Genomic DNA, 14,585 nt, shown 5'->3' on the forward strand with positions numbered 1-14,585 from the left:
TTAGCTGAGGGGAGGTGAAGGGGGGGCAGAGAGGCAGCAGAGGGAGCAGAGAGAAAAGGGGAAGCTCCATCTGGGAAGGCCTCTTGGAGGAGGTGAGCTCTCAGTAGGGCTTTGAAGAGGGGAAGAGAGTTAGTTTGGTGGAGGTGAGGAGGGAGGGCATTCCAGGACAGTGGGAGGCAGAGAAGTGTCGTGACTTACCCAAGATCAGCCAGGAGACAAGTTACGGAGCTGGCATGAGAACCCATGACCTCTGGGGAGGGGGAGCCGGGCCAGTTGGGATAGGCGAGAACAGGGGACAGTGAGGAGGTGGGCGGCCGAGGAGCGGACCGTATGGGGTGGGCAGTAGAAAGAGAGAAGGGAGGAGAGGTAGGAAGGGGCAAGGTGATGGAAAACCTTGAAGCCTAGAGTGAGAAGTTTTTTTTCGTGTGGAGGTTAATAGGCAACCACTGGAGGTTTTTAAGGAAGGAAGTGACATGGCCAGAGTGTTTCTGCAGGAAGATGGTCAGGGCAGCAGAATGAAGAATAGACTGGAGCGGGGAGAGAGAGGAGGAAGGGAGATCAGAGAGGAGGCAAAGAGCACAGGCTTTGGAGTCAGGTGTCATGAGTTCGAATCCCAGCTCTGCCACTTGTCAGCTGTGTGACTGTGGGCAAGTCACTTAACTTCTTGGTGCCTCAGTTCCCTCATCTGTAAAATGGGGATTAAGACTGTGAGCCCCACGTGGGACAACCTGATTCCCCTGTGTCTACCCCAGAGCTTAGAACAGTGCTCTGCACATAGTAAGTGCTTAACAAATACCAACATTATTATTATTATTATTACAATAATCTAGCTGGGATATTATGAGAGCCTGTACCAGTATTAAGATCGCCGTTTGGGTGGAGAGGAAAGGGCGGATCTTGACGATATTATAAAGGTGAGACCGACAAGCCTTGTTGACAGATTGGATGTGTGGGGTGAATGAGAGAGCTCAGTCAAGGATGACACCAAGTTTGCGGGCTTGAGAGACTGCCTGCCTTTAGTACATCTCTACTTGAATAGTCCACTGACGTGTGAAAGTTAACATAGCCAAAACAGAACTCCTCATCTTCTCAACAAGTCCTGTCCTCCCTGTGACTTTCTCATCACTGTAGACAACACCACTATCCTCCCTGTCTCACCAATTGATAACCTTGTCATTATCTTCCCTCCCATCTCTGTCTCTCATTCAACGCACATATTCAATTTGTCATAAAATTCCATCGGTTCTTAATAATGTTGCTATTTGTTAAGTGCTTACTATGTGCAGAGCACTGTTCTAAGCGCTGGGGTAGATACAGGGTCACCAGGTTGTCCCATGTGAGGCTCACAGTTAATCCCCATTTTCCAGATGAGGTAGCCGAGGCACCGAGAAGTGAAGTAACTTGCCCACAGTCACATAGCAGCCAAGTGGCAGAGCTGGAATTCGAACCCATGACCTCTGACTCTCGAGGCTGTGGTCTTTCCACCAAGACATGCTGCTTAACATAATTAAAATCCACCCTTTCCTTTCCATCCAACCATGCTACTATGATGAGCCAAGCACATATATTTTCCTGCCTTAACTACTGCACCTGCGTCTTTGCTGACCTCCCTGCCTCCTTTCTTTCCCCACTCCACTCCATACTTCATTCTGCTGCCCAGATCATTTCCCAAAAACCTTTTCAGTCCACATCTCCCCAATCCTCAAGAATCCCCAATGATTTCCCATCCACCTCTCCATCAGACAGAAAAAAACCTCTTACCTTTGATTAGAGCACTCAATCATCTGGCCCTCTCCTATCTTACATCACTGATTTCCAACTATAACCCAGCATGCTCACTTTACTCCTCCAACACCAACCTACTCACTGTACCCTGATCATGTCTAACTCACCACCAATCACTCATCCTCATCCTGCCTCTGGCCTGAACTGCTTTCCCATTCCTATCTTATAGACCATCATTTCCCCCACATTCAAAGCCTTATTAAATTCACATCTCCCCCAAGATCCCTTCCCGTTCCATCATTTCCTCTACTCCCTTTCCCTTCTTCATTGCCCTTGCACTTGGATTTGTACCCTTTATTCACTCCACCCCCAGCCTCACAGTACTTATGTACATACTCATAATTCATTTATTTATATTAATGTTTGTCTTCCATTCTAGACTGCATGCCCCTTTTGGGCAGGAAGCATGACTACCACCTCTGTCATATTGCACTCTTCCATGCACTTAGTACAGTTCCCTGCGTATAGTAAACATTCAATATCTTGATTGATTGATTGATTAACTTCCAGACTAAAAGAAGACAGTGGTTAAAGGGTCAGTGATGAGATAGATGATATGGAAGTACAATGTGTAAGTTAGCAGTAGAGGAATGAAGTGTGCTGAATGGGTTGTACTAAAAAAATCAGCAAGGTAAGAAGGGGAAAATTGATTGAATGCTTTAAGATATGCTTTTAGACACTTAATGTGAGGTTTGATGGGCAAAAGACCAAAAAAGCCCCATGCTTCTATTGGTGCTTTTTTGCCTTTGGCAACAGTCACCACAGGTTTTGCCCTGACTTATTGGACTTAAAAGACAGAAGTTTTCTATACTTGTGCAATATCTTAACTGCATGAATTGTAATTCTAACATTGGTGGAAATAGGAAATTTCACCAATTGCAAATAGGAATTGAGGAGTTATAGCAATTGGCAGAGTCCACTAGAAGTAATTGGAAAATATGTTAATGAACTGATTGTGATGGTAAGACTTAAAATTTAGATAAGAACACTTAACACAAACTCTTCAATTCTTCTCTTCTGTTATGTTAAATACACTTAAATTTACCTATGGGAAAATACGGGCTTTTTTGCCAAGCCTTATTAGTTTACAGCATCTTATATCAATACCTAGTTTCATATTCTTTTGACAGCAAGGGAGAAAATTGTTTAAATTCATTCAGAGTCAGTAGTCAGTACATGCATTTAGTGAGTTAATGACTTAGTGTTTTGGATCTCATTTTGATGTTTGTTATAGAATTATGTAATATTTTATCTAGAGGTGAAGAAATGAATGGACTAGGATAATAATAATAATAATGTTGGTATTTGTTAAGCACTTACTATGTGCAGAGCACTGTTCTAAACACTGGAATAGATACAGGGTAATCAGGTGGTCCTACGTGAGGCTCACAGTCTTAATTCCCATTTTACAGATGAGGTAACTGAGGCACAGAGAAGTTAAGTGACTTGCCCACAGCCACAGAGCTGACAAGTGGCAGAGCCGGGATTCGAACCCATGACCTCTGACTCCCAAGCCCGGGCTCTTTCCACTGAACCACACTGCTTCTCTAGGATAGGGATTAGGCTTCCTCTATTTTGGATTCAGTAATAAAATGTAAAGCTATCTAAGTCTTCCTTAGATGAAGGTAGTAATTTTGTAATTCCCAAGTTACTGGTAAATATCATTACAGTATTAGATAAACTAGAGTGAACATCTGAGTGCATTTTATTTCATACTAATGGAAGGAAAACATTGTCATTATCTAGAGGTTGAACTAGTAAGCCGTGGGAAGAACGGAAGTTCCTTCACTTTCATCTTGCATGTGCAATTGAATTTCATTCAAGGATCCACTTTTCACTTGGCTCCAAGTGACTCTTTGGCTCAAGTCCAGGGAGATGGAAGTAAAGGAACTTCTGTGAATAGCTTCACTTGCCTGTCACTTGGCTGACTACAGGCTACAAATTTGAGCAATGGCTAGAGGTATGGGGTCTCATGCAGTTGATCCATTGCAGTAGAGATAATGCAGCTCAGTATAAAGCAATTAATTCCAAGAAGAACCCATTTTATATAGAAAAAGTTGGGATCATATAAGTTTCCGATCTAAAAATGTTATTTACCCACACTGAGAAGCCATAGGCTAGAACCCATGTGTTTTCAAGATTGTGGGCAGAGAATACGTCTTCCAAATTGTACTTTCCTAAGCACTTAGTACTGTGCTCTGCACACAGTAAGCGCTTAACATACATGATTATCTTCTTAAAGATTAGGGACAAAAATGCACAAGCCTCTTTTTCTTCCCCCTCTCTTTCACTCACTTCTTCTCTTGAAGACACATGACAACAATATTTGCAAAACAGAGTTCAGGAACCAGAGATACAAATGCTGTACCTCAGTTACCTTATCTGCAAAATGAGAATTAATACTGTGAGCCCCATGTGGGACAGGAACTGTGTCCAACCTGATTACCTTGTATCTACCTCAGTGGTCCCTCTGCTCAGGTTTGCACTTGGACAGTTTCCAGTACTCTACCAGTTTTGATTATGGAAAGGAGAGTCAAGCAGAAGCGTACCCATTCCATTCCTAGCTTGGACAGTGGCAAGTGAGTGGAAGACAATTGCTATAAGTCAGAACTCACCAGTGCTGGGCAGTAGCGGCATGGGAGAGAGTCGAAGGCGGAGACTCAGGTTTACTGGACCAAAGAAGGCAATGGTAAACCACTTCCATATTTTTACGAAGAAAACTCTATGGATATACTACCAGAACCATTGCAAGTGGAGGTGGGATTTTCTGAGAGAGATATGTTCGTGGGTCTATGGACACTATGAGTCAGAGACAACTCGACAGCAGAAGACAAGACTCCAGTGCCAAGAACAGTTCTTGGTACATAGTAAGTGCTTAATAAATACCATAATCATTATTATTATTGTTTAATCCTAGCTTCATCACTTGTCTACTATGTGACCTTGGTTAAGTCATTTCACTTCTCTGAAACTCAGTTACTTCATTTGTAAAATGGAGAGTAAAACTCTTAACCTAAAGTGGGACATGGACTGTGTCCAACCTAATTAGCTTAGTAAGATTGACTGACATAGGGTAAATATTTACAAATACCATAAAAAAGTTATTTGTAATTATGGTCCTCTGGTCATGTCTACTAGACACTTCAGGTGCCTCAGTATGGGAATGGTTTCTTATTTTGTATCTACTGCATAAGAATACCAGCCTAGTTGATGTACTTAGGTGTATAGTGATCTCACTGGTGATGTGTGGTGGTAACTAAATTATATGTGCCTTTTCACATTTGAAGACTTTTTTCTTTATTTTCAGTGCAGCACTGACTGTTGGCATACAACATCCTTAAAACCAGTGTTATGTCAGTATTTATAAACTCCATAATCTTATGAGTGTATTTATGGGTGCAGTGAGAAGCTTGATGATAATTATATTGATAGTACTAGTATTTTTTAAATGTTAACTTTGTCCAAGACATACTACTAAGTGTTGGAATAGATACAAGAAAACAATTTTGGACACAATCCCCGTCCCACATGAAGTTTACGTCTTAATCCCCATTTTGCTGATGAGGAAACTGAGGCATAGAGTGACTTCATTCATTCATTCAGTAGTATTTATTGAGCGCTTACTATGTGCTGAGCACTGTACTAAGTGCTTGGAATGTACAACTCGGTAACAGATAGAGACAATCCCTGCCCAATAACGGGTTCACAGTCTAAATGGGGGAGACAGACAACAAAACAAAACACTAGACCTAGTCACTAGATGGTGAGTTTCTTGAAGGCAGGGATCATGCCTACCATTTCTATTGTACTATATTCCCCCAAGTGCTTAATCCAATGCTCAATAAAGTAAGTGCTCAATACATATTGCTGATTATTAAATTTCCCAGCTGTGTACGGGACTATGTCAGGTAATTTGTTGAGTACTCTTTCTCTCCCTCTGACTCTCCACCTCTTCTCTTTCCCTTTCCCTTCTTCACCTCCTCCACAATTCCCTGCCTCCATTTTGTCCCTAGCAGAGGGTCAATCCTGCCCTTCCTCCACACCACACATATCAAGAAGGCTGTAGGATTTTGGTCTAGCTTTTTTTTAAGGTCATAGAGATGCCTCCTGTAAATGATTAAAAATTTTCCCTACACTTAAATGAGTGGGAGGAGAGGAGAAATGGGGGGGAAATGAGGGAAGGGGGTGGGGCCGGGCAATGACTTGGTGAGAAGATGGTGATGTTTCAAGTCTTCAGCCCATCCATCCAGTATCCCTTGCCCAAGGTCATAGAGCGTTCAGGTAGTGGAGCTGGTATTAGACCCCAGGTCCTCGGACTTGCAGGCCCATCCTCTTTCCGTTAGGCCATGCTGCTTTGCAAGCTAATAGAAGGATTAAAAACTTTCTCTTATATTTTTTGATAACAATAGTTTGGAAGTACAGTTACTGCTAATAATACGTTCCCTTAAAAAATGATCTGTAGACATGAAAGAGCAAATAACATTCTGTGACTAGATCCAGGGACTTCAGTCACTACCCCAAACTGAGTTTAGAAAATGAAAAGTTTTGGTAGTTATCCACTTACAGAACAGAATTGGAATTCAACATAGCTTTGATAAGTTCAGGAAGAGGATAAAAATAAACAAGGAGTTGTTTAAAAGAAACAAATGCTGGCTCTTTCAATTACCAAAAAAAAAAAAGTATCCTAAACTCAAGATGAAGAAAGCATAAGAATGCAAGAAATGGTTGTGGAGACCATAGTGAAATACAGATGAAAAACTGTCAGTTAAGAATGTATCATTGCTTAAAGGAAAATTATCCATTAGCATGTACAGAGAGAATAGCACATAGGAGCCAGTATAATCTTAAAATCAGATATCACACCCTTAATAGAATATACACTTAAATGAATACTCTAAATTTCATATAATAGTTTACTCTTCTTTTATCTAATTTAATTTACAGAACTTCTTTCAAATAGTTAGCAACCTTCTAGATGAAGACAACAAGGAAAAATGGGAAGACGCCCAGCAGGTAAGAAATGTGCTGAACAAATTATGTGAAGGAACCTGCATTCTTCATCTGTCTCCCTGATGTCTTCTATACATTTGCCTTGTCTTTATTCCTACTCCCAACAAAAGCACTTTGGAGGTGCTGAAACTGTGTTCCTCTCCCCTTTCTTTATATTCTTGAGAAGCTGGCTCTGGTCACTGCCTCAAGCATACTGTTTTTCCAGTAAGCATGTCTTTGTGTAAATAGGATGATCTGTATGGATGTACATCTCTTTTGCGGTCATGAGCTTGGCTCATTTACATTCCGATTCCTTTTTCCACTTGGCTTCAGAGGGTAAACGTGGCCTTTCAATTTTCCTTCCCTGTAACTTAAATGCCACATCCCATCTGAGCTAATCTATATGATTTTTGATGATTATTTATATGGGTTCCCTTTTGTTCATCAGTGATGAGTAGAAAACAATAAAAATGTGTGCTAAAGCTTAAAACATCCTGAGGAAAATTAATTATCTGAAAGGACCTATTTCTCTCAGTTTTCTATCCATTCCTCTAGTTTTCCATATCACAGATTAATAGTTTTAGGCCTAATGACTTTCTATTAAAAGCACACTTAGTAAAATATATTGATCATGATTTTATGAAGTTTGTATATTATCATTCTCCATAACCTCCAAATGTCCTACATTTTCTATGAAAAAAAACACTCTGGAAATTACCTCTAAATGGCAAAGGACAATATTTAGGTTTATACAGTGTGTAATAGAGAGTCCATTGAGCATAAATGCCTCTCTCTTGAGTCAGAAAAGCTCACTGGTAGTGTTGTCCTCTTCATCAAAAAGTGTGTGTGTGTGTGTGTGTGTGTGTGTGTGCGCGTATGTGAATTAGGTAATGTTTAGAACTCATTTAATGAATCAAAAATCAATCTTGATTTGTGTACACTTAAATATAGTTCAACTTCTTAGGGAATATAAAATCTAATAGAAAACCCAGGAAAAATATTGCACTAAAAGGAAATTTTACTCAAGTATATGACTTAATCATAAATGTTTATTGCATATGAGTATTTTTTCAACTAAACAGCATTCATTAAGCATTAACCAGTTCAAATTGAAAATAGTTTTGGGCCATTTCTATCAAAACATCAAAGTGTTTTGAGTGGGATAAAGAAATTTAAACATATAACTGAAAGTAAAGTCTATTTTCTCTGCTATTTCATATGAGATACCTAAATTGGTAATGTTTTTTATTTGGTTAACAAATAATGCCCTGGCCTGAGTTGGAGCATCTGGGACACAAGAAGCAGCATGGCCTTGTGGAAAGTGCATGGGCTTGGGAGTCAGAGAGCCTGAGTACTATTCCTGTCTCTGCCACTTGTCTGCTGTGTGGCCTTGGGCAAGTCATTTGACTTTTCTTTGTGTCAGTTCCCTCATATGCAAAATGGGGATTAAATACCTGTTTTCCATCCTACTCAGACTGTAAACCCCATGTGGGACTGGATTGCTATATATCTACCCTAGTACTTACTAAGTATTTAAAAATAGCACAGATATTATTATTATTATTATCATTGCTATGTTTAATCCTCTCACTTCCATGATACTGAATCATGAAAATGTTACTGCTTCTTGAAAGCTAACACTTGACTTCCCTAATAGAACTAACTTCCTTGACCCAAATGAGGACACCCTTGGGTTCTGCTACATTCAATATTACTTTCAAGAGTCATGGCACTTAATAGTGGTAATGGTAAAAAAAACACAAAACAAATCATTAGAGAAGCAAACCATTAAAGTTTCATTTTCCAGTGTTTTTGAAAAAATTTTCATAAAGTGGAAAAAAGTCTCGTGCTTGTGGTACAGGAAATCTTGATAATTTTCTTAAGTCTGAAAAACTACTAAATTATGGATTCACAGTTTTTTTTGAAATGTGGCCAGCTGTGATTTAGAAACCTGACATCAAGATAAAGTTGCATGTCTTAACAGATAGGACTTTGATGTTGAAGGTGAAGAAGTCAGTGAATGCTTTGAAATTCAGTTCACCACCATTTTTCTCAAATTTCTCTTAAATTTCACTTCAAAGATATTAAAGATGTAACAAACTAAAAATGAAAAAGGAAAAATATTCTCTTAGGTTACATAATCCAACTGTGAAAAATTAATTTGTTATATAAGAAGGAAACAGTCTATGGATTTACAAAGGGTATTTGCTTGATGTAAATACTGTGAAAACTTCAAGGATAGTGAAAAGAAACTGGAGGTTGATTGTCCAAGTTCACACAATTTATCCAGTCCATGCCAGCTCTTATTCCTGTCCCATAGGAACTCTTTTCTATAAGCACTGAGCATTGTGACCATTGACTTTGAAAAACCCACCTTCACAGGGCTTAGCTTTGTATGAATTCAGGTATCACTACAATGCTACTGAAAATCTAGAGCAGCTAAGACTTCTTAAACATAATACCCCAAAACAGGACAGTATTTTCCTAAAAGCACTAGGTTAAGAATCAAACAAGGAAAACAGTAACTGTTTAAAACAAGCTCTGCTGGTTTGTTTGTTTTTTTTAATAGCCAGTAGTCGGACAATTGTTTCAGTTCATGTCAGGTCATCTTTACAGACTATTTTTGTTTGTAAACTCTCTGCAAATTTCAGTATTCCCCTGAGGAGTCGGTTATTGTTTTGGAGAAACATTTTGTACTGATTTATTTTCTTGTACTGATCAGGTTTGACACTGACCTTGTCTCATATGGGGCACACAGTCTAAATCCCCATATTACGGATAGGGTAACTGAGGCACAGAGAAATGAAATGACTTGACCAAGTTCACACAGCAGACAAGTGGCTGAGCTGTGATTAGAACCCAGTTCTCTGATTCCCAGACTCATGCCTGCTTCTCTACTTTACCTACTTAGAAGTTCAAAATTCTGGTTTTGAAAAGTTAGTCCACAATCCAGAGCACCTAATATTTATAGATTTAGGTACTGTAAGAAGTGTAAAAAAGAGATATGCTCCCTATTCACACATTGATATCAGCAAGTATTCCTTAATTCCTGTTTTAGAAACTTCTCCTAAAGTGGGAGCTCAGAGACAGTTACTCCTATTGTAAATTCTGGGTTCCTGTCTAGACTCTAAGCTTGTTGTAGGCAGGGAATGTGTCTGTTATATTGCTATGTATACTCTCCCAAGTGCTTAGTACAATACTCTTCACACAGTAAGCACTCAGTAAATGTGATTAACTGTTGTGCTTTTGTCATGGTTCATGTCACCCTGACTCCTCCATGTACCTGGACCTACATCTGTGCCCCAAGATACAATCACTTTATGGGCAGTGACCCAGGGTCAGGAAAGTGGCAAGTGTGTGCCTGAAGTAAGTAGAGCCTCAGAGCTGTAAGAAAGAGGGGCAGCGGATAGATCAAACTATCTGTTTTGCCGTCCTCTTCTGGGAGACAGCTAATCCTGGTTTACTATGTAATGGATTGATTTATCATGTAGAAGACCCCACCGCAACCTCGGGACACTGACATACATAGCTGTATGCCCTGCCATTTCTTCTATATGTCATTAATTTTAATGTCTCCTTCACCTCTGCACTAGAGGTTCCTTGTGGACAGGATTGGGTCTCCTATTGTATCGTGTCTCCCAAGCACTTAGTATGTATTCTGCATACATGCACTTCGTACTTGATAAATACCATTAATTGACTGATTGATTGGATATCCTATTTGTTCTTTTAAAGACAAAGAGCATATCTTTCAAAAATTTGCATTCCTAATATGAAAACTGGTAAATTACTGTTTTATTCTGACATTTGTTTATCTTTGTAGATCTACCCAGGTTCAGTAGAATTAATGCAGGTGATTGAAGATTTTATACATATTGTTGGAATGGGAATGATGGACTTTCAGAATTCATACCTAATGACTGGAAATGTAGGTAAGAAATAGGAATTTACTTCATCACATATTGTTACTGAAACTCAAAATTGCAAGTATGTATTTTATATATTCTCATTTGTAAAATTTGGGTGACTTTTATATCAATGTCATAATGCATGAATCTATACCCTTTCTCTACGATATATTTGGCTATTCATGTCTAATCTTATTTTGAAAGTAGTGATGGTTGTGAGTTTGATATTATCCTGCATAATTATTTCTCAAAAAAGCTTCACAAAGCTTAATTTACTTTGTGGCAGGTGTTTCCTACAGGTGCAGAATATGTGCATATTGAATTCTTTGGAGGCTTTCTTTAATGATTATAGTACTGCTGCTGCCACTACTTCTTTCCTTTGTAGCTTTTCATCCATTTATGCTGCTATTTATACATGAACATTTATTACACAAACTTTTTTTTTGGAACTTGGGATCAGAGCGTGGTTCTTCCTGAAATTTTCTTAATATTCTATTCCCCCCAAAGGGATCTGATTAAATTTTAGATGAACAAATAGAATTTTGTAGAACCACCACTTACACAAAATCAGTTAGTGGACAAGACAGAGGGAGTGATAAATCCCCCCAATATCCAAGTCCCTGCCCCTCAACCTCAGCCCAAGTTTACAATCTCGCTCTTTCACTATGACACACATCCCCACCAATCACTAAAAGTGAAGTATTTGCAGACTAAACGTACTCAGAATGGAGCAGAATGAATTAGAGGTAGAGCAGCCAAATAAAACAAGTCTTGTGCAATAGCTATCTCCAGGACCATCACGACAGACTCCCAGAATTCTAGTGTTGAGCTTATCAGAGCACACAAGAATTAGGCTAGCTAACAAAGGGACCCCAGCAGTAATTCAATGTACCTTGTATTGCTACTGCTGCTCTGTTCCACACTGAGGATGTCTAGGTTTTATACATATGAAGCTCTTTGTTGATATGTGACTCTGTGTGTGTGTGTGTGTGTGTGTGTGTGTGTGTGTGTGTGTGTGGTGATTGTGACTGAGGTAGAACAGACTGGAGGAAGATATGCCAATTTTGGATGGTTTTTTGTACTGGGATTAATTCATTAGTCCCTCTGTAAATTGGAATAAATTTGGGTAGACGTGAGGCAAAAAAAAGTCATGATTATCCTTCTCTCCTCAGGGCTATTTTCCCTCTAGGAAGCAGATCCTTGCCAGGCAACAAAGGAATTTGTGTGGGCCATAGAGGATGTACCATTTTTCTGCTCACTATGACTCCCCTGTTCCAGTTAGTCATAGCCTGGGACATTCTCTGACTCAATCAGAGTGCTTAAAGAGAATGATTCAGAGAGTAACATTGTGTTTGTTTGTTTGTATCTATCTATATATATAGGGGTATGGATGCATAATGATTACTTCACCATTGGAACACAAATTAAAATTATACACTTTGTTCTAAAATGCAGGAGAAAGCAATAGTGTTTTCAAATGTCAACTATAATGGTTTGGAACTTGTTTCAGGGATAATTTAGTTTTTCCAGCTTTCTTTTTCAGAGTTCACTCATTGAGCAACAAACAAGCATAACTTTCAATTTTTTTTTTTTTTTCAGTTAGAGTAAATTTGATTTCTGCATCTAAACCTGTCTGTGAGCCATAAGGAAGGACATTGTGAGTGTGCTGTTAGAAATACAAATAAGTTAATCACAGTTACGGATCTGTGGTCTCAGAGAATTAGAAGTTGTGGAAGAGGAGGAAATAGGAGATCATGGGGCTAAATGGAGCAGACCCAAAGCAGTGCAATCCAGAGAAAGGAAAGCCTGACCACCTCCTCATCACCCCCTCACCTGACTGCTCCGTGAGGAGTTATCCTACGAGCAGGAGCAAACCCTGAACCAGTAGGCATGAAGTCCAGACATTTATACTTGCAGTGCATGATCAATCATTGAGTATATTCACTGAGTGAATTCATTGTATGCACTGAGTTCTTACTATGTGCAGAACAGGTATGACCAAGCTGTGTGGCCTAGTGGAAGGAGGATGAGTCTCGGAGTCAGAGGACATGCATTCTAATCTTGCTCTGCCAATTGTCTGTAGTGTGACCTTGGATAGGTTACTTAACTTCTCTGTGGCTCAGTTACCTCATCTGTAAAATGGGGATTAAGACTGATTATTTTGTATCTATCCCAGTCCTTAGAACAGTACTTGGCACACACTGAAAGCTTGACCAACACCACAATCATTATGACCATTCAAGAAATCTAACAGCAATGAGTAGAAGGTCTTTATGTTTATTAACATCATCACTATGCTCATTTTCCTTATGCTGAGATGACACAAGTATGTTATCTAGGTTTGTTCTTTTGAGACTGCAGAAGTAACATTAGTGACAGTGTTCCTGACACTGCAAAATTCAAAACTCACCATGGCCCAGCCCTGACAGGACTGTAGGGGTGACACCTTTTGGAGCTAATGTAGTAATGCCATCAACTCCAGAGATTTCTCTAGGTGGACCAGGATGTTTAATCTGGAAAACCTAACCTGGGTGCTCTATTTGCCTTACTTTGTCATCCCCTTTCCCCAGGGCTTGTTTCCTCCTTGTATTCCTTATCCAGGCTGCAGCAGTAAATGTGGGCAGCTGTAGCATAGAGTCGATGGCCTCACTAGGGAATATTCCATGACTCAGCAATCTCCTCAGGCAATAAAGAGCCTCCAAGTGCAGAATTACTATGTTCAACCTTATCCTCAATTTTTTCTGGCCAAGCTCTCCTGTTGCTCATTAACCTGAACTAAAGTGACAAAGCAGTGGACAATTATAAGGAGACCCCTTCTAATAAAATAAAGACCAGCTCAGCAAATGGGGGGCATTCCTCGAGCAAAGATGATAATTATACCTAAAGACCATACATGGAACAAACCCAGTCAAAAAGCCAGGATCTCTCCTTATATGGCAAGGAGAGAGCTTGGATATTCATCAATCTTTTCAGTAACATAGCATAAAAATAAAGCCCCACAGCATCAGTAGTGCCACCTCCTGTCTCTGAGACACTGCCTCCCTTTTCTTTCAGTTATTTGTTTATGTCTGTGGTTTTTATATATATATAATATGTATATATAATATATATTAATTGAGAGGTAAACATGTATTAACATGAAAACTTAAAGGTCACCAGTGCTCTCCTTCTTAACAAATCCAATGGCCCCTACTCCTCCTAGTTCTCTTCAATATCTCAGCTGCATTCAAAACTTCTGTTAAAAACATCTCAACTAACACGTACCTCTATTGGAGACACCTAACCTTGACTTCACTGACAATGTTCTCTCCTGGTTTCTTGCCTCTCTTTGGTGCTCACTCACAGTTGCATTCATGGATCCCTCCTCTGCTTACCACCCCCTAACTGTGATAGTCCCTCAAGGCTCAGTCCTGGATCCCTTTCTATTAACCATTTACACCCATTCACTTGGGGAACTCATTTGCTCTCATGGCTTCAACTATTATCTCTATCTAGATGATTCCCAATTCTACATCTCCAGCCCTGATCTTTGTCATTCAATCAATCATATTCATTCATCCATTCAATCATATTTATTGAACTTTTACTGTTCACTCAAGGAACACTTCTCTTTCTCTACAATCTCATATTCCTTCCTGTCTTCAGAATATCTCAAGTCGGGGGTCTTAGCACCAATCAAAAATTCAAAGTACTCAATCACCTTGCCCCCTTTGATCTCAACTCATTAATTTCCTCCCTCAACCCAGGACCCATGCATGATACTCACTTCACTCTATTGCCAATCTGTTCACTGTATCTCAGTCCCATCTATCTTGCCACGAACATTCTGCTTCTGGCCTGGAACTCCCCACCTTTTCAGAGATGACAGATTATTACTCTCTCCCCACTTTTCAAAGCCTTATT

At 39.6% G+C, this 14,585-nt stretch overlaps 1 protein-coding gene across 4 annotated transcripts in view; it reads left to right on the forward strand.

Annotated features, from left to right (window-relative positions):
* ADGRB3 (adhesion G protein-coupled receptor B3) overlaps positions 1-14,585 on the forward strand; it is a 688,563-nt gene that overhangs the window by 318,323 nt on the left and 355,655 nt on the right. For all 4 annotated transcript variants that reach the window (XM_029069998.2, XM_029069995.2, XM_039912307.1 and 1 more), the window contains exons 12-13: positions 6,730-6,798; positions 10,598-10,706. In XM_029069998.2, coding sequence (XP_028925831.1) covers positions 6,730-6,798; positions 10,598-10,706 — 178 coding nt within the window. The remainder of the gene's footprint in view (positions 1-6,729; positions 6,799-10,597; positions 10,707-14,585) is intronic.

Source organism: Ornithorhynchus anatinus, chromosome 1 (genome assembly GCF_004115215.2).
Source record: "Ornithorhynchus anatinus isolate Pmale09 chromosome 1, mOrnAna1.pri.v4, whole genome shotgun sequence".
In the NCBI taxonomy this organism is placed as follows: Eukaryota; Metazoa; Chordata; class Mammalia; order Monotremata; family Ornithorhynchidae; genus Ornithorhynchus; species Ornithorhynchus anatinus.